The sequence below is a fragment of the Trachinotus anak genome, unplaced genomic scaffold, assembly GCF_046630095.1.
Source record: "Trachinotus anak isolate AG129_WGS33_773 ecotype Australia unplaced genomic scaffold, CSIRO_AGI_Tana_v1 ptg000003l, whole genome shotgun sequence".
NCBI classification, from domain to species: domain Eukaryota; kingdom Metazoa; phylum Chordata; class Actinopteri; order Carangiformes; family Carangidae; genus Trachinotus; species Trachinotus anak.
Genome location: NW_027273854.1, coordinates 23,164,988 through 23,189,229, shown reverse-complemented (window position 1 = coordinate 23,189,229; position 24,242 = coordinate 23,164,988). Strand labels below are relative to the sequence as shown.

At 43.6% G+C, this 24,242-nt stretch overlaps 1 protein-coding gene across 4 annotated transcripts; it reads right to left on the bottom strand.

Moving 5' to 3' along the window:
* Positions 1-928: 928 nt before the first annotated feature.
* Positions 929-23,202, bottom strand: LOC139618602 (uncharacterized). 4 transcript variants are annotated; one of them, XM_071474683.1, is made up of 12 exons: positions 23,107-23,202; positions 21,289-21,630; positions 21,040-21,168; positions 19,792-19,896; positions 18,997-19,095; positions 15,668-15,724; positions 15,428-15,529; positions 11,873-12,211; positions 11,292-11,387; positions 3,598-3,921; positions 2,907-3,230; positions 929-2,807 (listed from the first exon to the last, which is right to left on the bottom strand). In XM_071474683.1, the coding sequence occupies exons 1-12, from the start codon at positions 23,141-23,143 to the stop codon at positions 2,758-2,760; spliced, it is 2,004 nt and encodes a 667-aa protein (XP_071330784.1). In that variant the 5' UTR covers positions 23,144-23,202; the 3' UTR covers positions 929-2,757. The 4 variants fall into 4 exon arrangements, with proteins under 4 accessions (XP_071330784.1, XP_071330786.1, XP_071330785.1 ...); XM_071474685.1 differs by having other exon boundaries at positions 929-2,805; positions 2,914-3,230; XM_071474684.1 differs by having other exon boundaries at positions 15,668-15,715.
* Between the last annotated feature and the right edge of the window lie 1,040 nt (positions 23,203-24,242).

The following is a 24,242-nucleotide window of genomic DNA, read 5'->3' as shown; positions in this document are numbered from 1 at the left end:
CCCCAATTTGTCACGGCTGGCTCAAAACCCATGACAACAACGGGAGGTGACACAAAAAGTTGCACCATACAATGAAAGGTTATGGGATATGAGGATCAGCAAGTCAGTAGTGTAGGAGTGTTTGCATGAGTGAAGCGATAAGACGTGAGGTGTTGGATGGCAGAGGAGGAGGAGGAGAAGAAGAAGAAGAAGAAGAAGAAGAAGAAGAAGAAGAAGAAGAAGAAGAAGAAGAAGAAGAAGAAGAAGGTATGTGGAGCAGCATTTCCACTTGCTTTCTCCCCTATGGCAAAGGTCAGAGAGGGTATTTATACCGCTGAGAATAGGGGGCCCAGGTGTTCCCAATATTCAATCACCTGGCCACACCTACTGGGCACCTGCAACACAAAACACAAACACAGAGACAAACAGCCAGCCCAGCGGCTAAAAGAGACAGGGTCGTCACACCCCCCATTTCCATACAAGCAATCTTAGCTGACAACAACTTACAGAACTGCATAAATACTATTGATAATCCAGGGATGAAATGAACTTTTCAAACATGGAAAAATGTTATAAAAGATTATAAGTTAGAGGGAGATATTGCAATTCTTAAATGGTGTGCATATGACTCAGATTTTACACTGAATAGATTGGACATTAGATTTAAGGATTGGACAGCTAAAGGAATAACGATTTTATGCAAAATAATTCAAGAAGAAAAATCCATGAGACCCTGCAAGACATTTTTAAATGTGTAATCCCTCTGTACTTTAGGACAATATACTTTGGACAAATATCTCAAGATTGGTCAAAAAGAAATGGTTATCACAGGAGAGCCCAACTTTAAATGCATGAGTGGAAACTACAATGGATACTTATAAAATGGAGAAGATAACAGCTTTTATCAATGATAAATTAGAACAATTTATAGCATACTGGGAAAAATGGATGAACTATGTAACACCACAAAGACCTGATTTTATTTTCACAAACCACTAATTCTGTAAAAAAGAAAAGATCACTTCCTATTTGGTCGTGGTTCTTTTTCATTGTTCTTTCTTTTAATTTTTTTCATTGTTTCTTTTCTATATGTATATTTAGTATTTTTAGATCTGTGACAAACATAAATATATCATATACATTCAGTTTAAAATCTACATATTGTAACATATTGTATGGAAATATGTGATTGATGCTGAATGTCAATAAAAAAGAAAATTACAATAAAAAGAAGAAATATGCAAAAAATATCCAAAAACTGACAGAGAGTTAAACAGTACCTTAACAGCAGCAGAAGCTCTGCAGAAAAGAAACAGAGAGGAGATGAAGAATGAGACAAATCACAGAAGCGCAAAATAAACACAAGGTCCACACAGTGCTGCAGACAGAGGAAGAGATGGAGCAGGTGGAGGTGGTGTTGATGTTAACACTGAGCTGCTGCCAAAGAAAACTCCAGCTTCAGTCTGTTGTGATTTTACATCACAGATCAGTTTAAACTCCAGTGTGATGAAGTGTTGGTGAGTAGAAGCTCAGATGTGGGCCAGAGACTAAGTCTGAACCTCTTCTCCAACAATTCATTTTCAGCACTAATGCAAATCTATTGGATCCCAAAATGTAAAAAAAAAAAGATCCACTGGAAGTGGACAGAGTTCAGTACAATAGAGATTATTCTAGAAACAAGAGATAAACCCGAGCTGGCCCCGGGACCAAACTAATAACACAGTGCCCAAACCTCTTCTTTATATCAGCCTCTGGGTGGAAGATCCACCTGTTTTTCTAAGAACAACCACTCTTTGATATGGAGAGCTGTGTCTCAGAGAGCCACCTGGAGGTTGGTCATCAGTTTATCTTTACCAAGGCGCCTCCATAGAGAGCCCTCATCAGATGCTGCTAGATGACGTGTGGATTTCCCAGTTCTGGTGAGAGCTGGAGAGAGAAAAACTCTCCCTCCCTCCTCACACCCTTATCTTCTGGGGTCCTCAGACTCTATTTCTTTAAACTTTACTCAGACCCTGGTGCACGTTATCACAAACTCCTCAGACCCAGTTACATGCTGTCACAAACTTCTAATCATATAATTCTATCATGAACATAGTTGATGGATTAAATGCATAATTTGTCATTTGATATATTTTGTAGTAAAGATTACATCTTAATCATATTTGGTCACATCATACATTGCAGGATGAAAATGAATACAACAGAAGACAAACCTCAGTCACTACATCTTGTTTCATTAGTAACAGTCTGATGGCTTCATGTGGCTGTAGTGATACATGAGCCTGGACTTCATGCAGGTTTATTTCCACCACTACATCCTGACCTGTGGAGCCTGCTCTGTGTGACGCCTCAGTAAATTCAGTAAAAAACATCATCATCATCATCAATATCATCATCATCATCATCATCCTCTGTTAACACAGCTCATCTATTATCTGTGATTAAATGTCAACACAACGAGGAGTGAGACGCACACTGCAGACACACAAACAGTGACTGATAGATGCAGCACAAACACCTGAGAACATCTGGACCTGAGAGTCTCCAAGCAACTACAGCAACATGTTTGATCAATATGTGGCAGAACACTGATCAATACTAAACAAAGCTGATCAATAGTGAGTCTGCAGACTGTGAACGAGTCAGCGGGACTCAGAGCGTCCTCCTGTCTTCTTCCATCATTCATCAGCTCCTTCACTTCTATTTTCTCTCTGGTCCAAAGTCAGATCGTATCAATGATCAAAGATCAACAGACCAATCAAACTGACTGATCAGCCATCAGCGTGGTTGGATCAGTGGAGCGGCTCTTGTTTCTGTCTGACGTCTCTCTGCAGGGGAGACAGAAGACAGTGAGACAGACAAACAACCAGAGACAAACAAACAACCACAGACAAAAAGATAACAAGAGACAAACAAACAACACTGACCTTGGACCCAGAGAAACACTGGTTTCTCTCTCAGTAAGTGTCCGTCCTTGTAGACTCTGCAGGTGTACTCTCCTGTGACTCTGACTGTTGGGTACTTCAGGGTCAGACTGAGGTCTCCAGTTCTCAGCAGGTCTTCCTTCATCTCTGTTCGGTCTCTGTAAACCTGGTGCTGTTCTTCAGGTCTGTCAGAACTGTTCTGATACACATGGACCTTCCTGTTGTCTCTGTCCATCCACTCCACTCTGACGTCTTCAGACAGGTGAGGTGTGGTCTTGAAGGGAAGCTGGACAGACTCCACCCCTTCCTCCACCTCCACCCATTGGCCTGAGGGGACAACAAACCACATGATCAGCCTTTAAGAGAGCAGCAGCAGGTTTTAATCTCTTTTTTGAAGGATCACGAAGTTGTAGAGAAACCTGAAGGACAGAACCAGATCAGACCAGAAGGGAACACGGGACAGAAATCTACAAACTAAAACCAGGTGTTGAAGGTGTTGGAGAGGATCAGAGTCTTGATGGTGATGTGATTGTCTCCTCTCAGTCTGGACCTGCTGTTTGTCACATTTACATTTATGGATGAAAACTGAAGAGAAGATTTCAAATCAAAAAATGTCTGTTGAAAAACAAACAACCAAAGACAAACAAACAACCAGAAACAAATAAATAAACAGAGACAAATAAACAACACTGACCTTTGACCTTGAGAAACACTGGTTTCTCTCTCAGTAAGTGTCCGTCCTTGTAGACTCTGCAGATGTACATTCCTGTGTCTCTGACTGTTGGGTACTTCAGGGTCAGACTGAGGTCTCCAGTTCTCAGCAGGTCTTCCTTCATCTCTGTTCGGTCTCTGTAAACCTGGTCCTGTTCTTCAGGTCGGTCAGAACCGTTCTGATACACATGGACCTTCCTGTTGTCTCCGTCCGTCCACTCCACCTTGACGTCTTCAGACAGGTGAGGTGTGGTTTTGAAGGGCAGATGAACAGACTCCATCCCCTCCTCCACCTCCACCTCTGGACCTGAGAGGACAACAAACCACATGATCAGCTGTTCAGAGAGCAGCAGCAGGTTTTAATCTCTTTATTGAAGGATCACAAAGTTGTAGAGAAACCTGAAGGACAGAACCAGATCAGATCAGAAGGGAACAGGGGACAGTCTTCAGTGTAACAAGCTGAATGTTTGAGTGTTGGACAGCAAGTCCTCACTGTGAACAGGACACACAGCAGACAGACTGAGAGCAGACTGTTGAAGCTGCTGTCTCTGCTGCTCATGGTGGAGCTGATTGTTGTAGAAAAAGTAATTTGACACGGTGTTGAGAAGATGTTATACTGCCTCCTACTGATGGCTTTTGTTTTGTTTGTTTGTTTTTTCTGTTCTGAACAAAAAAGAAAACACGTGAGACGACAATAGGTTATGGGCCCAGAGCGTTGCTGAAAAGCCCTGTTGTGATATAAACAGTGTTGTGGGATTCACAATGGAAGATAAGCTGTTTATTGACAAGCTGAGCGGACCAGAGAACTGGGCAACATGGAAATTCCAGATGGAGCACTTGCTGAAGGCAAAAGCATGGTAATGGAAAAGGATGTGCTAACAGCAGGAGCTAATGCTGTTGCACAAGCTGAGTTTCAACGACGGAAAGAAAAGGCATTTTCCGTTTTGGTGCTGAATCTAAGTACACCCCAGCTGTACCTGATAACAAGCTGTCAGACCCCAAAAGAAGCATGGGATACGCTCAGAGGACATTTTGAGAGAGACACTCTTGCAAATAAACTCTTCCTAAAGAAAAAATACTTCAGATGTGAAATGGAGAAAGGAGAAAGTTTAACTGAACATTTAAAACGAATGAAGGAACTGACTGACAAGCGTGAAGAGGAAGACCAGATTGTAACTCTCCTGGGTAGTTTGCCATCAAGCTATGCTACAATTGTCACTGCATTAGAAACAAATATGGACAACTTGACACTGTAGTTTGTTCAGCAAGCATTAATAAATGAAGAACAAAAGAGAGTGCAAGCAGATGATAATGGAGCTGCATCGGGTGGTGCATCAGCCATGTCAACGCAAGTTCGTGGAGATATGCAGCCTAATTCTAAGGCAGTGGGAGCTGACAGATCCAGCTCATGGAGATGTTACAAATGTAGAAAAGAAGGTCACATAAAGCGTGACTGTCCAAGAGGAAAAAAGAAAAATAAATTCCACAAGGCCAAAAGCATGATGTGTGAAGATACTGAAGAGTCATCTGAGAGTGCTTTTGTAGTTAAAGAGACTAATCAGAATGAGATGTCACAACTCAGTGGTTGATTGACTCTGGAGCATCAAAGTACATGACTTGCTATAAAGAATGTCTTCAAGACTACCAACAGTTTTCAGAACCGCAGTCTGTAAAACTTGGTGACAGCAGAGTGGTGGATGCACTAGGAATTGGTTACATCAAACTCAGAATGACATTCAAAGTCAGTGATGTAAAAAATGTCACAATGTACTGTATGTTCCCAAGTTATCCGGAAATCTTTTCTCAGTGGGAGCTGCTACAAGAAAAGGAAATACAGTGCAGTTCAAGAAGTCTCGCTGCTACATACGTGGGAAAGATGGAACTCTCCACGGGATGGGAACACAAAGATCTGATGGGCTATATCAGCTGGACGTCGAGGGAAGTTTGCCTGTGTGTCACGGTGCATCAAGTGCATCAGTAACAGCCAGCCTGTGGTATCAGCGCCTGGGTCACACCAGCAAATTAAAGGAAGTCAAAAATCTGGTAAATGGAGTGGATTTTACTGCAGAGAAAGAAGCTACCTTCTGTGAAGCCTGTGTGGAGGGCAAGCTGTCTAATCTCTCCCACACAAGCCAGTGGGAGAGATTTGCTCCAAACGTAAGTTGCAGTTGATCCATAGTGATGTCTGTGGTCCCATGCAGATTGAGTCAATAGGTGGAGCAAAGTACTTTGTGACTTGTATTGATGATTATTCCAGATGTTGCAAGGTCTACTTCCTGAAACAAAAAAGTGAGCTTCTTTGCAAATTCAAGGAGTTTGAAAAAACATTCTCCAATGAGTGTGGACAGAAAGTCACAAGGCTGAGAACAGATAATGGTGGGGAATACACATCCAGTGAATTTCAAGAATACTTGAAAGCTCAAGGTATCCACCATGAGATGACTGTACCTCACACACCTCAGCAAAATGGTGTTGCTGAAAGGAAAAACAGAACACTGATTGAAGCAGCCAGAAGTATGCTGTCTCATGCTAAGTTGCCAGAAATGTACTGGGCAGAGGCTGTAGCAACTGCAGCATATATACAGAACAGGTTGCCCACATCTGTTCTGAAGAAAGTGACACCCTACCAGAGATGGAGTGGCAAAAAGCCGGAAATGAGTCACATGAGAGTATTTGGTTGTGTTGCTTATGCACATGTTCCAGACACAGAAAGAAGAAAACTGGACAAGAAAGCTGTGAAGCTTCGCTTCATGGGATACGCAAACAATGCAAAGGGCTACCGTCTCCTAGATGAAGAAAAAAGGAGGATTCTCATTCGTCGAGATGTCATCTTCAATGAATCTGACTTCGGCTGGAAACAGGAAGTGAAAGTATCCTGTTCAGAGAAGGAACTATCCATCAAAACTGATGAACGGGAAACACCATCTGACGAGACCACTGTCAGTGAATCTGCTAGAGAAAGCAGCAGAATCAGGAAGCCTCCAAAGAGGTATGGATATGATGAGTTTGCTGACAAAGTAACTGTTGATCATATTGCCAATGTGTGTTGTGTTACAGAGCCAAACACACTAAAAGAGGCATTAATGATCCTAATGCAAAGGAATGGCAGGAGGCGGCTGACTTGGAATATGAGTCACTGCTAGAAAATGAGACGTGGGACTTAGTGGATTTACCAAAAGATCGCAAGGCAATAGGATCAAGGTGGGTGTTCAAAGTCAAGCATCACAGTGACGGACGAGTGGAGAGACACAAGTGTAGACTCGTTGCTAAATGCTACTCACAGATGTATGGTGCTATGATGAAACTTTTTCATCTGTGGTACGATTCAGCTCGATTCGTACGTTAGTCTTTTGCTGTCCAGACAGTCCTGTCTTGTCTAAACCTTGGAAGCCTCTCTCCGCACTGCTCTCTAAATCTAAAATCATGGAATTGGTCAACTGGTCTCTCAACTCAATTGACAGGATCTTCTCGACGAGAAGCCCGGGTTCGGGGGAACCTGTCTGCCCTGGCGGAACATACGTCGCTGGTTACATGAGGGAGTCCTGGGAGCAGTGGAGGGTCATGTGCCTGGCGAGTCTTTCCGTTGAGGACCTCGAAGATCTTTATATATTCGGAATTGTGATATCAGGCTTTCTGCTGATTGGATTAGGCATTGCCCTGGTGTGTCGGAAAATTCGGAAGACGGTGACAGCAGTCCAAATCCCCACGCTGCCCGAGATAATTGATGGAGTGAGTAAAGCTGTAAGCACTCAGACTGTGAATGTGAACCGCAACTTGGGAACCACCTTGGAAGGAGCTGTTAATGCTCAGACTGTGGTCATAAATCGCAACATGGGTCACATCTTGGAGAAGCTTGCAGCTTTCAAAAGGAGAATGGATGAAGATGACCAGAATGGACAAACAGAGTGAGCCGTGTCTATTGAAATACGACTGCTCGCCCTAACCCAAACAATCATAATCTAATCTGCGTTCCGGCCCCCAAACAACTCCCCCACGAGATTGCTGCAGTGAGACGCTTCTACTCCTACCCCCCCTCCTCCACGGACACCTGTTGATTGTTGACTCCGTCCAGGACCCGATCAAGGATGTCTCCATGGCAACTTGCTGTGTTATCGCGATGACACCCTGCGAACTGAGGCACTGATTGTGAACTAGACGAAGCGACTCTCCAGGCCTATGCACACACACACATTCACGGACACCTCTTACATGTACATATGCAACTCACCCCAACCCCCAACCCCATCCCACACCTTCGCCGCTTCCTCCCATTCAATGCGGTGGGCAGGGTCCGATGGCTGCGCCTTAATGGCAGCGGCTGGCTGCCTGTCTGCACTGGAACCACCTCCTCCCCCCTTTCCCCCTCCCCTGGAGCAAGTTGTTTGCATCGATATGTTGTAAAATGTGCCTCCCCCCCCCCCCCCCCCCCCAGGAGTATAGTTTGGGTTTCCACATGTTTCCCCCCATCGCAATCGCAAAGAATCCAGTCAATCATTCAAGAACTAAACACATAGACATTTGCTACCATTACATTCGTGAATGTGTGCAGAATGGGCAAATACAAGTACAGTATTGTCCAACAGTTGATATGAAGGCAGATATCTTGACCAAGCCACTTACAAGACAAAGGTTTGAGTACCTTAGGAGAGAGATCGGGCTTTACCCTGTTTAAATCTGTGTAAAATGCTTACTGTACTGTTTATTGTTCAATATGTAATGAAAAACTGTAAGCAAGTGTAGCAGGATGAGCATTGTGGCCCTGGGTCAATTTTAAGGAGATGGCGCCTAATTGCCTGTCTCTCTCAGGCCAATGGCAGTAGGGAGAGGGGGGTATAAAAGCCGGTAGGAGTCACCGGATTTCTCTCTTGCTGGTGGAGGCCGAGGGCACGTCACTTCCTATTGCTTCATCCCTGTCCTTCTTCTGTTGGTGTTTGCAGGTAGGCTAGTCATGGCTGCGCTACCAGTTTGCATGTTTAGTTTGACAGTAAATAAGACTATTGCTTTTGTTGTAGGGCTGGATTGGGTTCCACGGGTCTGTGAGCTGCGCATGATTACTGCCGGTGGGTCCTCTGTTTCATGCACTGCGCTGTTGTTGCGGTGCGCATATGGCAAACAGTGTGTGTGTTTGCAGGTCGCCGCCGCAGAAACAGCAGTTTGGTTCCTTCCCCTCTCCTGCGTGTGTGGACAGAGGCAGCTGGATTGGTAACGACTTTACTGGGGGAACGACTGTATCGGCTACTTTCACTGCCTGCTTGACCACTGCTGCTTTGCCTACAGGAGGTTGCTTTGCCTACAGGAAATTGTTTTGCCTACAGGAAATTGCTTTGCTCACGGTGAATTGCTTTGCTTATTTTAGGGGATTGCCCTCTCTCGGAATTACCGTACTTTGGGGACTGATTTGTTTCTGCCGCACAGCTTGACCTGTTGGAGCTGAGCACTGTCGCTCCGTTTTGGACTGAAGGAGGGTTGTCGGCACCTGCGGCATTGGTCGCTTCGGCCTGGTGGCCTCTTTAAGCCCTGTGTTTTATTGTGTGTGTGTGTGTGTGTGTGTGTGTGTGTGTGTGTGTGTGTGTGTGTGTGTGTGTGTGATGTTAATTGGGGGGGGGGATTTATGTTTATATTTTGTGGTGTGCGTTCACTGGCCTTATGTGAGTGTCCGCATGCAATTAAATGTTGAGTTTTGTTTTGTGGGAATTTAAGTTGATTGCAACTTGCAATTAATAAATTTGGTTAATTGTGTGTGTGTGTTGTGGTTACGTTTGAGCATGTTGGAGATAATGGTTATTTGTTAAAGTATGATTTAGTTTTTGTATTGATTTATTTACCTAGTTTAGTTAACTTTTTTTGTATAGTTAGGTTTGATTTTGTTTTTATATATTGTGGGTTTTACTCTTTTGACTGTGTTTGTCCTTTCAGGGGTTGGGACTACGGTGGTGGACGTGGTGTCCTCGGTGGCGGGGTCTCCTTTGTGTGTTGTGTGTGTGCTTTCACCCCAGGTTGATCTTCACCAGTATATGCGTGCGTGTCACGAGTGTTTGGGGTGACTTTCCCGGGACCCCTTATTACTTCTTGGACCCATCTCCCTACTGGTAGACCTCCACCCTGACTGGTCCCCCTTATTTCCCTGGTAACATCAGTGTGGATGTTATGGGATTCCTTTTATTATTCGATATGTTTAATAAAGTGACTTTTGTAACTTGACCTCGTCTCTGCCCCGTTGTATGACGGATCTGAGTGCCTTTAAGATTATAATAGTTCCCTGGGTGAAATTCCCAGTCTGGCAAAACTAAGCTAAGGTTAAAGTGAATTAATTGGCTAGCCTCTAACCCCGGTCGCCACACAAGGTAACAGGGAATAAGAAGAAAAATAATTTTTAAAAAACCTGTGTAAGTTTGGATGGATTTATTATTTTGACATTATTTGTGAGGTTGAGCACTGATCTTAGTTATGGAAATAAATGCCAGTGTAAAATTAAGTGGGAGTGTTGTAGAAAAAGTCATTTGACACAGTGTCGAGAAGATGTTATACTGCCTCCTACTGACGGCTTTTGTAAGTGTTTTTTCTGTTCTGAATTTTAAAAAAACATGTGAGACAACAATACTGATGGTTTCTGTCCGTCAGGTCTGGACCTGACTCTGTAAAAAAAAACCTTCAGATTATTTTTTCTTTAACATCATCTTGTCCTTTTTTCCTTTTCTTTAAAATTTGAAACAGACGTGGAGGCGTGGCTCAAGATTTTCAGTCCAGCATTTGAACTGAACTTCTCCTTTCTAATTTTCTCTGTGTGTTCTTTGGTCTTTCTTCTGCCACATGGTCCAAGTAAATTTCCTTAGTCTACATGTGTGATCTTTTATTTTTATAGGTCAAGTCAGAACCAACTGAACCGAGCAGCAGAAAGGCCTCAGAATATTTTTATAACCTTTGAAATTGTCAGTTTATGAAGATTGTTGACAGTTTTAGAGTCGGTGATCAGCACCAGTCTCTCTACAGTTAGGCCTGTCTAAAGTTAATCAGAGCATTATCTCACCTCCACACCATCTGCCCACAACCGCCTGCAGTGAAGCCGACAAAAAAATCAGTCACTCTTCCTCAGAGTGCCCGAGGAAGAGTGACAGTCACAAAACTTTGTTGGTATGTTTCCTTGGGCATTTTTAAGTAGTTAAACAGGAATTCTGGAGCTTTCTCAGTGGGAATACGGCGTATATCTGTGTATCACGTGGACTACACCTTCAGGTCCATGTGACACAGTAACAGGATCATCCAGAGTCTTCACCAAGGCTCTGCCCACCTATGGAAGGGAACATGCTTCAGTCTGAAAGGTCTGCACTGAGCTCTGAGGAGTCCCAACCCCTGTCCCAACTTTTTTGAAATGTCTTGCTGGCATCAAATTGAAACTGAGTAAATATTTTTATAAAACAATAAAGTTTCAGCATTTCAACATTTGATATGTTATCTTTGTTCTATTTTCAGATAAATATGGGTTTACATGATTTGCACATCATCACATTCTGTTTTTATTTACATTTGACACAGTGTCCCAACTTTTTTGGAAAGGGGTTTGTGATTTGACTTTACTGTCAGTGCTGTATGACTACTTTTATGTAGCACACACACACACACACACACACACACATACACACAAACACACACACACACACACACACAGATTCAACATACCTCGGATCATAAATCCTCCAAGACCCGTAATGATACCACATGAAACAATCAGCAGAACCAGGAGAACCCAGAATTCAACCAGGTCAGAGTTTGGTTCTGTGGACAAGAAAAACATCAACAACAACATGACCTTTACATGACCCCTGTGACCCTGGTCCTGAACCACTGTCTGGTGCTCATTCACAGGCGTTTCTTTCCCTGTTTAATTGATGATGTCATCAGGATGAATACGACAGTCACTGCTGATTGGTTGGAGAGAAATACACCCCATCGAAGTTTTAACTTATATTTAACCAAATCAAGCAATCAGTCAAATAATCAATCAATCAATAAATAATCAATAAATCAGTCAGTCAGTCAGTCAATCAATTATGTGACGAGTGCAGCAAACCAACATACAGGAGCCAGTGTAATCAGGGCTTGTTCTAGTTCTTATTGTTTTATTAATGTTTAATATTTTATTAGCTCAGTAGGTTTGTTCTTTAAAAAGCTGTTGAATCATGAACAAGTCGAAAATAACCTCTGACCTCTGACCTGTATCTAAAGCTGTGACCTTTGACCTTTTAGATTTTGTTGCTGACCTTTGACCTGCAGCTGTATGCCTCTCAGTCTTCGCTCATTTCCATACGATGTGATGGTGCAGGTGTAGTTGCCGCTGTCAGAGAGGCGGAGTTTACTCAGAGTGAGGCTGAGGTCTCCAGTCGTCAGAGCGTCAGTCTTCATCGATGTTCGGCTGCTGTAAATCTGGTTCTGGTCTCTGAGGTCGTCACCTTCCTGGTGTCGCTGGTGGACGGTTGATGGACTGAGATCGTTGCGGCTCCACGTCACTGTGGGCCTCTGAGGTACAGGAGAGTCCTCACAGGGCAGCAGGACCGACTCCCTCCCCCCGTAGACCTCCACAGTGTCTCCGTGCTGGGAAACTGAGGACACAGAGACAGTAACATGATCAGTGACGTCCTGGTGTCCACAGTGTGAACTGCAGGTCACATGACCCCCGGGGACAACAGACGTCTCGTTGTGAAGAAGTTTGACTGGTTTAAAAGTGGTTTGTTCCAGTGCAAGAGGCTGGAGCAGCTGGAGGTCAGGTCACAGACCAGACAGTGAGAACGGTCCAATAAGTACTGAGCTGCTGCAACTGAAGTAAACACCTGCAAACAGACAAAACACAAACCCATTCAGAACACTACCAACACTACAACACAACAGAAGTGTTTCCAGTGGACAACAAAAAAGTGATGCAGTGTCCCTGTGCCTTATTTGGTAGAATGTGTACCATGAAGGCGTGGTCCAAACCGCAGCAGCCACAGGTTCGAGTCCAACCCGTGTCTCTTTGCTGCAGGTCATCCTCTCTCTCACTGACTTTCCTGTGGCTGTCAGTATAAATCACTTTAAAAAGTGATGAATCTGCTGGGACACAGTTGTTGTTCACTGATTTGTGACTATTTGCTTGTGTTTTCTAAGTTGCAGTGTGTTGAGCTCTCAGGGCCACAGTGCTCCTATGGCCACTGGTGCAGTCTCTCCTACCACCTGGTGTATTCACCCAGGAGTCTGGCCTTCCACCTGCAGGTTTTATTGATGTTTAATCTGTGTTTTCTGCCATTAGAAGAATCAAACTAGAAACTTCACTGATTTTCATGCAGAGCACTGAGGTCGTCCTCACATCAGCTGATCTGTGTCAGCCACCTCATGTCATTGCTTTATTGATACTTCAAGGTGACCAGTATCATCCAGAGGAAGATCTCATCCCTCACGTTCTGCCTTGTTCCTCTTTGGACCCTCATTTTTCAGAGCTGAGTATGAACAGAAATGTCTGTGAACCACGTTGTGTCATCATTTCTGAGCAAAGTGTGGGATTCATCAATGTGTACTTATACTTTAGGATGTGTGTAAATGTAAACACATCTCAGACCATGCATACACACACATAAACTCCATGTTCCACATTAGTATCACAGTGACAGCAGGAACAGCATCTATAATTGTGGTAGCCCAGGGCTATTCATACCCAAACCTAACAATACCTACAGTGCTGTGTACAGAGCAGAAACCTAAGTGAAACTTTTCAGATTTCATTGTTATTCATAAACATTAAAAAAAAACAAGTTCGGTGAAGATGAGTTTTTCTAAGATTGTCAGTGATCTGCTGTCACTGCTAAAATATCGTCAGCATACATAAACAACTTATGCTCCTTTCCCCCTGCATGCACCCCCTTAATTCCTCCATCAGCTCTGGTTGCTATGGCCAAAGGTTCTAGAACTATTGTAAAGAGTAATGGAGATAGAGCCCAACCCTGTCTAGTCCCCCTGGAAAGGTAGAAAAAACTTGATATCCAACCATTGGTGAGAACCACTGCTTTCTGTCTGGAATAGAGCACCGTCACCCACTTACTGAAGCCACGCCCAAAACCAAAGCTTTGAAAGAGCTAACATAAGGAACCTCCACTCCACTCGGTCAAAAGCCTTCTCAGCATCAAGCGAGAAGACTGGTACCAGTACTGGACGAGAACAATTCATAGAGGTAAGATGCATAAGTCTGCGCATATTATCAGCTGCTGACCTGTTTTTAATGAAACCTACTTGATCACCATTTATGATGTCACACTTGTTCTCTTTTTTCACTTTTGAAGAGTGAGTGATGATTTTCCCTCTTATTTATGCCTTAGATGCTTCCCAAACAGAGGATATTTTTCCTGTAGAGCCAATATTAATTTCAAAGAAGGATTTAAGCTCCTCTGAAAATGTGTTGCTAAATAATTCATTTTGCAAAAGCATCACATTGAGCTTGTCTGTATTCAGGTCAACATGTAGCTCCACTGTGCCATGGTCACTGAAGGTGATGGCACCTTTCTCTCAGCCCACAACAGAGTCTACATCTACCAAGGTATTAGATTTTAAGAACAAAACAATCCTTGAATGTGATTTGTGGCTGTAAGAATAAAAGGTAAACTCTCTCTCATGTGGATTCACTAATCTCTATATATCCACTAAGCTCAAGTCTTCTGCCAGCGTCTGGACTGCAGCTCTATCCTTGGTTGACAGTTCACCACTGGGCTTGCTTTTGTCAATAATTACCTGGTTGAAATCACCTGCCAGTATAACTTGACCTCCGATAAAGGCTTCAATACAAGTAAGTCGACCTTCTTTGTCATTGTATTGTTCAGCATGACAAAACTTACATTTTTATTGATAAGAATCATCATCCCATTTCGTTTGCTTGAAGAGGAGCTATGAAAAACTTTCCCTACCCATCCTCTTTTAAACTTTACTGCCTCCTCATCCCTCATTATATGTGACTCTTGAATAAATGCTGTATCTGTATTTTTGGATTTCAAATATGCCAAAACCTTCCTCCTTTTAATGTGGTTCACACATTCATTCATGTTCCACACTATTATATCAACATATCCATTAACTGTCATTTCCAGACTGATAAGTACATTGTGATTGTGATTGTGATTGATTGTGAGTCCACGTTTCTCCTCATCCACCTGTAGCACCTTCTCCCGGGCTGATGAGTGTAGGAAGTGTACCATGACTGTTGGAGGTGGCTCATTTGGTTCAGGCATGGGGGCTAAAGAACGATGGAACATTCTATTTCAAATTTGTTTCCAGTAAGACCAAGTCCTCGAGAGAGAATCTTCTCCACATCCTGACTCATTTTGACCGTCTCCTCCTTTCTTTCTTTCATTCCCACCATTTGATATTATTCCTCTGACTTTTTCGGGGTCCTCCACTCACGTCCAGTGTCTCCAGTCTCTTGTTAGATTTCTCACTGCCCTTCCCAGTCCGAGCGCTCACATCCTCTATGTCTGATACTTATTTCTCTACCTCTCCAAGCCTTACTTTTATGCTCTCCACTGAGTTTTTGAGCTGTTTCCTTGTCTCCTTAATTGAGACCAGGACTGAAAAGCAGCTGTTAAAAACCCAGTGGGAGTGCAGTGTGGAAGCTCCACAGTGGGGTCCAGAGCTGACAGAGATCTGACTGAGGTGTGTTCATGCTGATGGAGGACAGGAGGAAACATCAGCCTCCATGTGTTCAGGATCTCCACCAGTTTAATATCAGTCAAAGTTCCTCACATCTCAGTTCACACACACACACATACACACACACACACACACACACACACACTACAGACCTTCTTTGTTCTTAATCCCATTAAACATGACGTCACTGAAAACAACAGCAACCAGAAGAACCAGGACAGCTGCGAGAACCTTGACTGCAACTAGAAAAGGATCTGTAGTCGACACAAACAATGAGATTAAAATATTAATGAAACTTTAAAACAACACATTTCTGATCAATTCACAACAAACTAAGTCCAGTTGTACTCTGACCTCACACACAAACACACACAAAGACACACACCACATACCTCTTGAGGTCCATAAGAGAGACAGGAACATATTGTGGCTCATACGACCTGTAAAAACTGTACAAACAACAACCTGAGATTAAAATTTTTGTGAAACTTTATAACGACACATTTCCTCAGTCTGCTTTACTGTTCTGACCTTTGACCTCTATGCACTGCTCTGACCACTGAACTCTCTGTATTGTACAAAGCCAGAGCCATAAAAAGGCTCAGTCAGTCCTGGCTGACCTGGTGGTGACCCAGCTCACCTGAGGGGCCGCTTTTTAGTTCAGGAGGTCTGATCAGAGGTTTGAGAAGCTGCTGTCAGATAGAATCTTTAATAATCAATAATCATTATTTTACCTCTGAACATCCTGACCTGGTTTAATATCTCAGGGCTGAGATAAAAAGGGGAGCTACAGTATCACCCTGAATGTGCAATGATTCATATTTTGGAAAAGCAAAGGTAATGTAGTAATATCATGAGTAAAGTAACTAATTACTTTTGATATAATGTAATAAGTAAAGTAATCTGACTACTCTTAAAGGAGTAATTACTAATAAAGAAGTAACCTATTACTCTTCCTGAGTAACTTGCTGACTTGGTTTTTAAATAGTCTTAGGTGACTCCTTGTTCCTTGTGTAAACTGTTTGAGTGTGTGTTTACTGTGTTTATGGTATTTTCTACTGCTGGCTGTGCTACTGTTTGTCCCTCTGGTATAATAAAGAACCCTGACCCTTGAAATAAACAAATACTGAAGTGTACATATACAGCTCCTTGGTCTTCCTCAGTCATCGTGTCAGCTGACCTCACACTCATCACCAAATTGCCACCAAGTCATCTGAGGTTTGCTGGCAGCTGGCTGGATTCATCTGATTGGCCAAACCCAGTGAATGTATGGCCCATGTATCCAGCTCATCTGACAAGTCTAATGTTCACCCAGTGTGAATGCAGTGAGACAGTGGAGGTTCTCTCTTCTTATCTTGTCAGTGCAGTACAGATTATCTGTTTCTTTACTGATTTCATTTACAACAGGATGAGAATAAACTCAATTAGTTTCTACAGCGGCAGAGTCACTGTCAATAAACTACATAATATCTCTCTGGAAACTAACCCAGATGACCCAGATGTAGAGACCTATACCACCACTGTTCTCTGCTACATCAGAACCTGTATTAAAAACATAACCACCAACAAACACATCAGGGTTTTCCCAAACAGGAAACCTTGGATGACCAAGGAGGTCCAGGCTCTTCTGAGGATGTGAAATGCAGCATTCAGATCGGGGGACAGAGAGCAGTACAGCGAAGCCAGACACAACCTGAAGAAGGGCATCAGGCAGCTAAAGCTGCGTACAGGGAGAAGATCACTTCTCCAACAGGGAACCAGCACGCATGAGGCAAGGCCTCCAGCACATCACAAACTACAAGGGGAACCAGCAACCATCTCCAGACAACCACCCCCACCCTGCAGAGGAGCTCAACCACTTCTTTGCACGTTTTGAAACTGCAGGGAGTGATAATGGAGCAACGCTCCAACTGGATGCTGCTGACCCCCCTCTGACCCCACAGACACATGAGGTGAGGAGGGTCCTCAGCTCTGTGAATGTCAGGAAGGTTGGAGATGGAATTCCAGGGAGAGTGATCAGAGACTACTCCGTCCAACTTGCAGAGGTATTTACACACATTTTTAATCTGTCACTGTCCCAAGCCACTGTACCCACCTGCCTCAAGTCAGCCACAATTCTCCCGGTGCCCAGAGTGACATCACCTGTTTAAATGACTACAGACTGGTCCTAAAATACATTAAATCCAGCCTCCCCACCAACCTCCACCACCACCAGTCTGCCTACAGAGCGCACCGATCCACAGAGGATGCCATTGCCACAGCCCTTCACATAGCACTCACACACCTTGACCAACAGGGGACACGTGAGAATGCTTTTTATAGACTACAGCTCAGCATTCAACACCATCTTACCAAACAGACTTGTCTCCAAACTACTGGGCCTGGGTCTCAATAGCACCCTGTGCATGTGGATTAAAGACTTCCTCTCCAACCGCCCACAGACGCTCAGACTTGCACACACCTCTCCCCCAGTCTGACCCTCAGCACCAAGGCTCCACAGGGTTGTGCTCTGAGTCCCACGCTGTATTCACTGTATACATATGATTGCATTTCCACACACCCCACAAACACAATAATCACATTTGTGGATGACACAACAGTTGGTGGGACTAATCTCAAACAATAACAAAACACAACACAGAGAGGAAGTTGAGAGGTTGACAGTGTGGTGCATGGACAATAACCTCACATTAAACATCGAAAAGACAAAAGAACTCATTATTGATTTCAGGAGACATCGGGAGCACCATGCTCCCATAACCATCAGAGGGGAGGAGGTGGAGAGGGTGACCAGTTTTAAGTTCCTGGGGACTTATATCACTGAGGACCTCACATGGACACTCAGCTCATCTGCCCTGGTTAAAAAGGCTCAACAGCAGCTCTACTTCCTGCAGACACTGAAAAAGAACAAGCTGTCTGCAGAGCTACTCAGAGCCTTTCACCACTGCACCATTGAAAGTGTTCTGACAAACTGTTTATCAGTTTGGTATGAAAACTGCACAGAGGCAGATAGAAGAAGTCTCCAGAGGGTCATTAACACCTCAGGAAAAAGAACTGGTCTTACCCTGCCCTCCTTAGAGGACATCTTTAGGACTCGCTGCCTCCACAGAGTCAACAACAGTGTAAAAGATGCGACCCACCACTGTCATCACCTGTTCTCTCTGTTACCCTCTGGGAGGCGCTACAGAGCACTCAAAGCTCACACCTCCAGACTGAAGAACAGTTTTTATCCAAGAGCTATCACTGAATTGAACAAATCACTGAATTGAACAATAACCTGTTTGAATGCAGGTTTCTATTTATTTATTTGATCTGTTTTATTTATTTATCTGCCTTTGATTTGGGATGACTGTGTACGTGTGTATGTTTATTTGTTGCACAGCAATGACACTTAAGTTATTCTATTCTATTCTAAAATGTGAATGAACTGAATAATATCCATGACATGAAGCTGAATTAAAATTGAAATTATTTTTTGTTTCAGTCTTTTATTGTGATTATCAGTCTGGACTACTCTGACCTTTGACCACACACACATTCTTATCCTGTGTTTGTTCTGAGGACACTCGTTGACATGTTGCCTCTCTAGCCCCAAACACTAACCTAAACCTGACTCTAACTTTGACCCTAAAACCAGGTCTTAACTCTCAAACTGAATGTCCTCAGAATGACAGAAAGACATGTACACACACATGCAAACTAAGACACACACACTACGTACCATGTTTCATCAGTTTATACACACTGACAGTGACAACAGTAACAGCAGCCAGGAGAAGCAGGACGGCAGCGAGAGTCCAGGGCCAGAGAGGAGGAAGGTCTGTAGTCAACACAAACAACAAGAGAGTCAAGTCAACTGCTCTGACCTCTGACCTCAGTCTACTGCTCTGACCTCTGACCTCAGTTTACTGCTCTGACCTCTGACCTCTGTCTACTGCTCTGACCACGTCAGTCAAACTGATCATGTGATCATCGACTGAAGTGATGCAGCTGCAGATGTTAGTTCAGGTTCAGTCTGACTGTAGTGTTTTCTGAAGTTTCTGAACTGATGAAGGTTCAGTGGTTGATGTAAAATGATGAATACAGACGACGTCTCTGCTACACACACACACACAAACACACACACACACACTCACACTGTAAGGGAAATTCTCATGAGCAGCACTGTTCTCTCAGATCATATTATATTGTGTATTATGAAACACCACGTTAGCAAACAGGCAGATTATAGGAGCCTCACTCTCAGTCTGCTGACATGTGTGGGCCCCTCACCTCATAAGAGGGCCCAAACCACTGTATGTTATCCTTTTAAGATGCTGTTTCTGTCCACATACAGGAGGCAGGACAGAGTGTAACTATGACAGATGAAGTGATTCACACAAGCTGTATGAAAACCTACATCATCTCATCATGTTGCTCATTTGGTGTGAGACTGTTTGCAAACGCCTGGATTAAACCTACAGAAAGACAAGAGATGATTCTGCTCTTTATTTAACAGAAGTTGCCACAACAATACCTTCTGTGTTCTTCATCCCTTTATACACACTGACACCAAAGACAATTACAGCAGCCAGGAGAAACAGGACGGCAGCAAGAGTCCAGGGCCAGAATGGAGGAGGGTCTGTAGTCGACACAAAGAACAACATGACAATAAATAAACCAAAATAAACACAACTAAATGAAACTTTAAAACAACAATTCACAACAAACTGAATCCACTTCTGCACTGACCTCTGACCTCTACAGGAAGTCCAGCCTGTGATGACATGAGGTCAGTATGGATGATAATCAGTGTTTCTCAGAGCTTGTTATTGAGACAAACATCACAGGTGTAAACCCTATTCAACACAACAGGGGGGTTAAAGGAGGACACAGACTTTGCCTGTCTGAGCCTCCAGGTCTCCAGACCTCCAGCTAAGGGGCCCACACAGCAAAGGCCTGATCACATTTGGGGACAAGTCAGGATTTCTGGGGCCCTGCCAGAGGAGCTCAGGCAGCGAACAGGAGGAGTGATCAGATGGTAGATGTAGGCAGGAGCCAGACCACTGGAGGCTTTAAAAGCTGTCAGAGCTTCACTTCAGATCTACAACTCACAGGACGTCAGTGAAGGGCAGAGAGGACTGGGGAGGACGACACACAGCAAAGTGCTACAGACTCTCTCTCTCTCTCTCTCTCTCTCTCTCTCTCTCTCTCTCTCTCTCTCTCTCTCTGTCTCTGTCTCTCTCTCTGTCTCTCTCTGTCTCTCTCTCTCTCTCTCTCTCTCTCTCTCTCTGCTGCAGCTGGAAACCAGAGTGGTTCAGTAGACTGTCAGTAACAAAAGGTGTAGAACTGAGTCAGGATCAATACAAGGCCCCTGATAGAACCTGACCAATGGTGGAAATATGATCAGTGAGTCAGGGACGTTCAAGGTTACAGGGCTGACCTTGTTGTTGTGGTCCAGCCCCAGATGGAGGGAAAACACCAGACACACAGAGAGCAGTGAACTCTGGCTGAAATATCAGGACCAGGACTGAAAAGCAGCTGTTAAAAACCCAGTGGGAGTGCAGAGTGGAAGCTCCACAGTGGGGTCCAGAGCTGACAGAGATCTGACTGGGGTGTGTTCATGCTGATGGAGGACAGGAGGAAACATCAGCCTCCATGTGCTCAGGATCTCCACCAGTTTAATATCAGTCAGTCAAAGTTCCTCATATCTCTCTGTGGAGGCTTCACACACACACACACACACACACACACACACACACACACACACACATATACAACAAACCTTTTCTGTACTTCTTCTCTTCATACTCTTCATACAGAATGACACATAAAAAACAAACAGCAGCCAGGAGAACCAGGAGAACCAGAAGATCCAGGACAGCTAAGAGAATCCAGCGCCAGTCTGGAGGTTCTGTAGTCGACACAAACAACATGAGACTAAAATGTTACAATAAATAAAAATAGATAAATAAAACTATAGTAATAAAATACCTGTATCTACAGCTCTGACCTCTGACCTGTATCTACTGACCTTTGACCTGCAGTGGTACTTCTCTACGGCTCACTTCTCGCCCCCCCTCTCTGACGCTGCAGGTGTAGGTGCTGCTGTCCCTGATGGTGGGTTCTCTCAGAGTGAGGCTGAGGTCTCCAGTCCGCAGAGCGCCAGTCCTCATCGACGTCCGGCCGCTGTAACGCTGGTTCTGCTCTTTGAGTTGGTCACCTTCCAGCTGATGCTGGTGGACGGTTGAAGGACGGAGGTCGGAGCGGCTCCACACCACTGAGGGCTCCAGCAGGTTAAAGGTGGAAAACTGACAGGCCAGCAGGACAGAGTCTCTCCCCTCATACAGCTCCACAGCTGAGGCATGCTGGGAAACTGAGGACACAGACACACCGTCTCATCACTCCTCCATCCTCAGATGAGCCAGAGACCAGTCTGGTCCAGTTTGTGACTGGACCCTGTAGCAAGTGCAGCTCAACTACACATCTGTCTGAAAGAAGCTGAACGTTTACATCCACATCTGCTGCTGCTGGAGCAAACACCACAGCAAGGCATCGTCATGACGACTGTAAAATCAGCTGTAGGAAAGTGAAGCAGCTGCAGGACCTTAATGCTGAGGACAGTCTGACTGTGGAGTCCTCTACATCCATGATTCATGATCCAACAAACACGTGCTGCCTTCAACATGTTCTCATCTGCTCAGCAGTCACTTGTTTGTAGGAAACATGGTCATGGACCAGTTAAAGAGAAATGAAATGCTGCAGTGATGGATCATTCACATCAGAGGAGGACCACAACTTCATCCTCCTGTAAAAACTAAAGTCTCCTTAAATCTGCTTCTCCCTGGACTCACTGCTGCTTCACAAACACCTTCAGTTCACAGCTCACACCTTCCTTCTCCTGATAATCTATTCACACTCAGAGGAAGTTTGTGATTGACGACAGAATCAGGGTCCAGGTGGGTTGGTTCAGGAAGGGGGGAGAGTCTGTAGATAACAAAGACTGAAAGCTGAAGAGTTACACACTGTTTCTGGAGCTGTTGCTGCTGAAGGTTTTAATTGTCATTTTTAACAGCGTGAACAGCATAAACCAGGACAAATGAAACCAAGACCATGTGACTATCAGGACTCAAACAGGCCTGGACTTGGGACCAAAGCTTAGCTTGTACCAGAGAGAAAGTTACAAATAATTTTAAACTGGTGAAGGTGACAGACTGGTTAATCACAGATCAGTGAGCTTTTAACTCCTGATTCTAGTCTAATCAACTGTAAAAGACCCCATTATTTGTCTAGGAAGACATTTCACCTCCCAGGCTGGGACTGGTCAGATGCGAGCATGAACTGATGAAGCCTCTTGGATGAGAGGTGAAACGTCTTCCTAGACAAATAACATAGTCCAGTTGCTTTCAATTTAAAATTCCTTTGAGATACTATGACCTGGACAAATGAGAATATTCACAGGCTACAAACTCAAGGCTTCACCATGGATGTATTATCATATTATAATATTATATCTTATAATACATCCATGGACTTCACAACCAATAGGTGATGTCACAGTGGGTTGACACTTGTAGCAGCTTCTTTAATGCTACTGGAGAAGTGTTTGCTGAATCATTTGTTATTGCAGTCTTCCCCAAATATAGACCTAATTCCTCAGACAGCTTCTGTGACAAAAACTTTTCTTTCTAACTTTAGAAAACTTCACTTTGTTTAGAAACTAAATCCACAAGAAATTCAGAGGCAGAACAGAGACCAAGCAGCTGCTCACACTGAGCGGCTGTGGCCCAGAGAGTAGAGCGGGTCGTTCAGTGTGTGTGTGTGTGTGTGTGTGTGTGTGTGTGTGTCTTACCGTACAAGAGGACCACAATCACCACAAACATCTTCATTTTCTTTAAAAACTACACCGGCCACACTGACCGAATAACGGTTAGACCCGGACTTTATCTCCTCTGACGCACCCACTAAAGTTTACTTTCGTTATCAACAGAAAGTCTGTAAACACACACCCAGGAACATATCAGCTGATCCATTAAAATTATAATGAATAAAAATAATGAACTGAGCAAGTGGTCAGAATAAACTATATTTAGACATATACAGTTTCATGATAGGGAGGTTTTTGCCCTTTTTATTCACTTGTTAAGTGGCAGAAATAAATTTTTATTACCTTAAACAATGGGAGAGGATTTACTAAAATGACATTTATGGATGTAGTATTTTGTTGAAATTGATGAAATTTGTTGAAATTGATGAAATTGTTACTAGAAATCTGGACTACCTTCTTCTGAGGAACCTGGAAGAATCTCTAAAGACTTGGAAAGACAGCCTATTGGCGTATAAAAAACGTCTCCGTAAAGCCAGAACATCCTATTATTCATCATTGATAGAAGAAAACAAGAATAATCCCAGGTTTCTGTTCAGTACTGTAACCAGGCTGACAGACAGCTACAGCTCTATACCTTTAGCCCTCAGTTGTAATGACTTTATAAGCTTCTTTACAAATTGTCTCTGTTAGAGAAAAAATTCACCATCTCCTCCCCACAGCTGGCTCAGATGTACTGTCCAGTTCAGCAGCCTCAGAGTCGACTGTAACTGGTTTATATTTTGACTGTTTCTCTCCTGTACATCTCTCTGAGCTCACTTCAACAGTTTCTTCATCTAAACCATCGACTTGTCTTCTAGACCCCGTTCCAACAAGGCTGTTCAAATAAGTTTTTCTTTTAATCAACACCTCTATATCAAGTCTGATTAACTTATCTTTATCAACTGGTTATGTACCGCAGGCTTTTAAAGTTGCAGTAATTAAACCTCTACTTAAAAAGCCTACTCTTGATCCAGATGTTTAAGCCAATTATAGACCAATATCCAACCTCCCCTTTATTTCCAAAATCCATGAGAAGGTCGTTGCAAACCAGTTATGTGATTATTTGCACAGGAATGGTTTGTTTGAAGATTTTTAGTCAGGTTTTAGAGTCCATCACAGCA

What these genes read in the sequence shown, in the direction of transcription:
- LOC139618602 (XM_071474683.1), bottom strand. Translation starts at nt 23,143, where the DNA reads ATGAAGATGTTTGTGGTGATTGTGGTCCTCTTGTACG. An exon ending in AGAGAAGAAGTACAGAAAAG is followed by an intron (nt 19,897 to 21,039) that starts GTTTGTTGTATA and finishes TGTCGACTACAG; the next exon opens with ACCCTCCTCCATTCTGGCCC. An exon ending in AGTGTTTCTCTGGGTCCAAG is followed by an intron (nt 2,808 to 2,906) that starts GTCAGTGTTGTT and finishes TCTCCCCTGCAG; the next exon opens with AGAGACGTCAGACAGAAACA.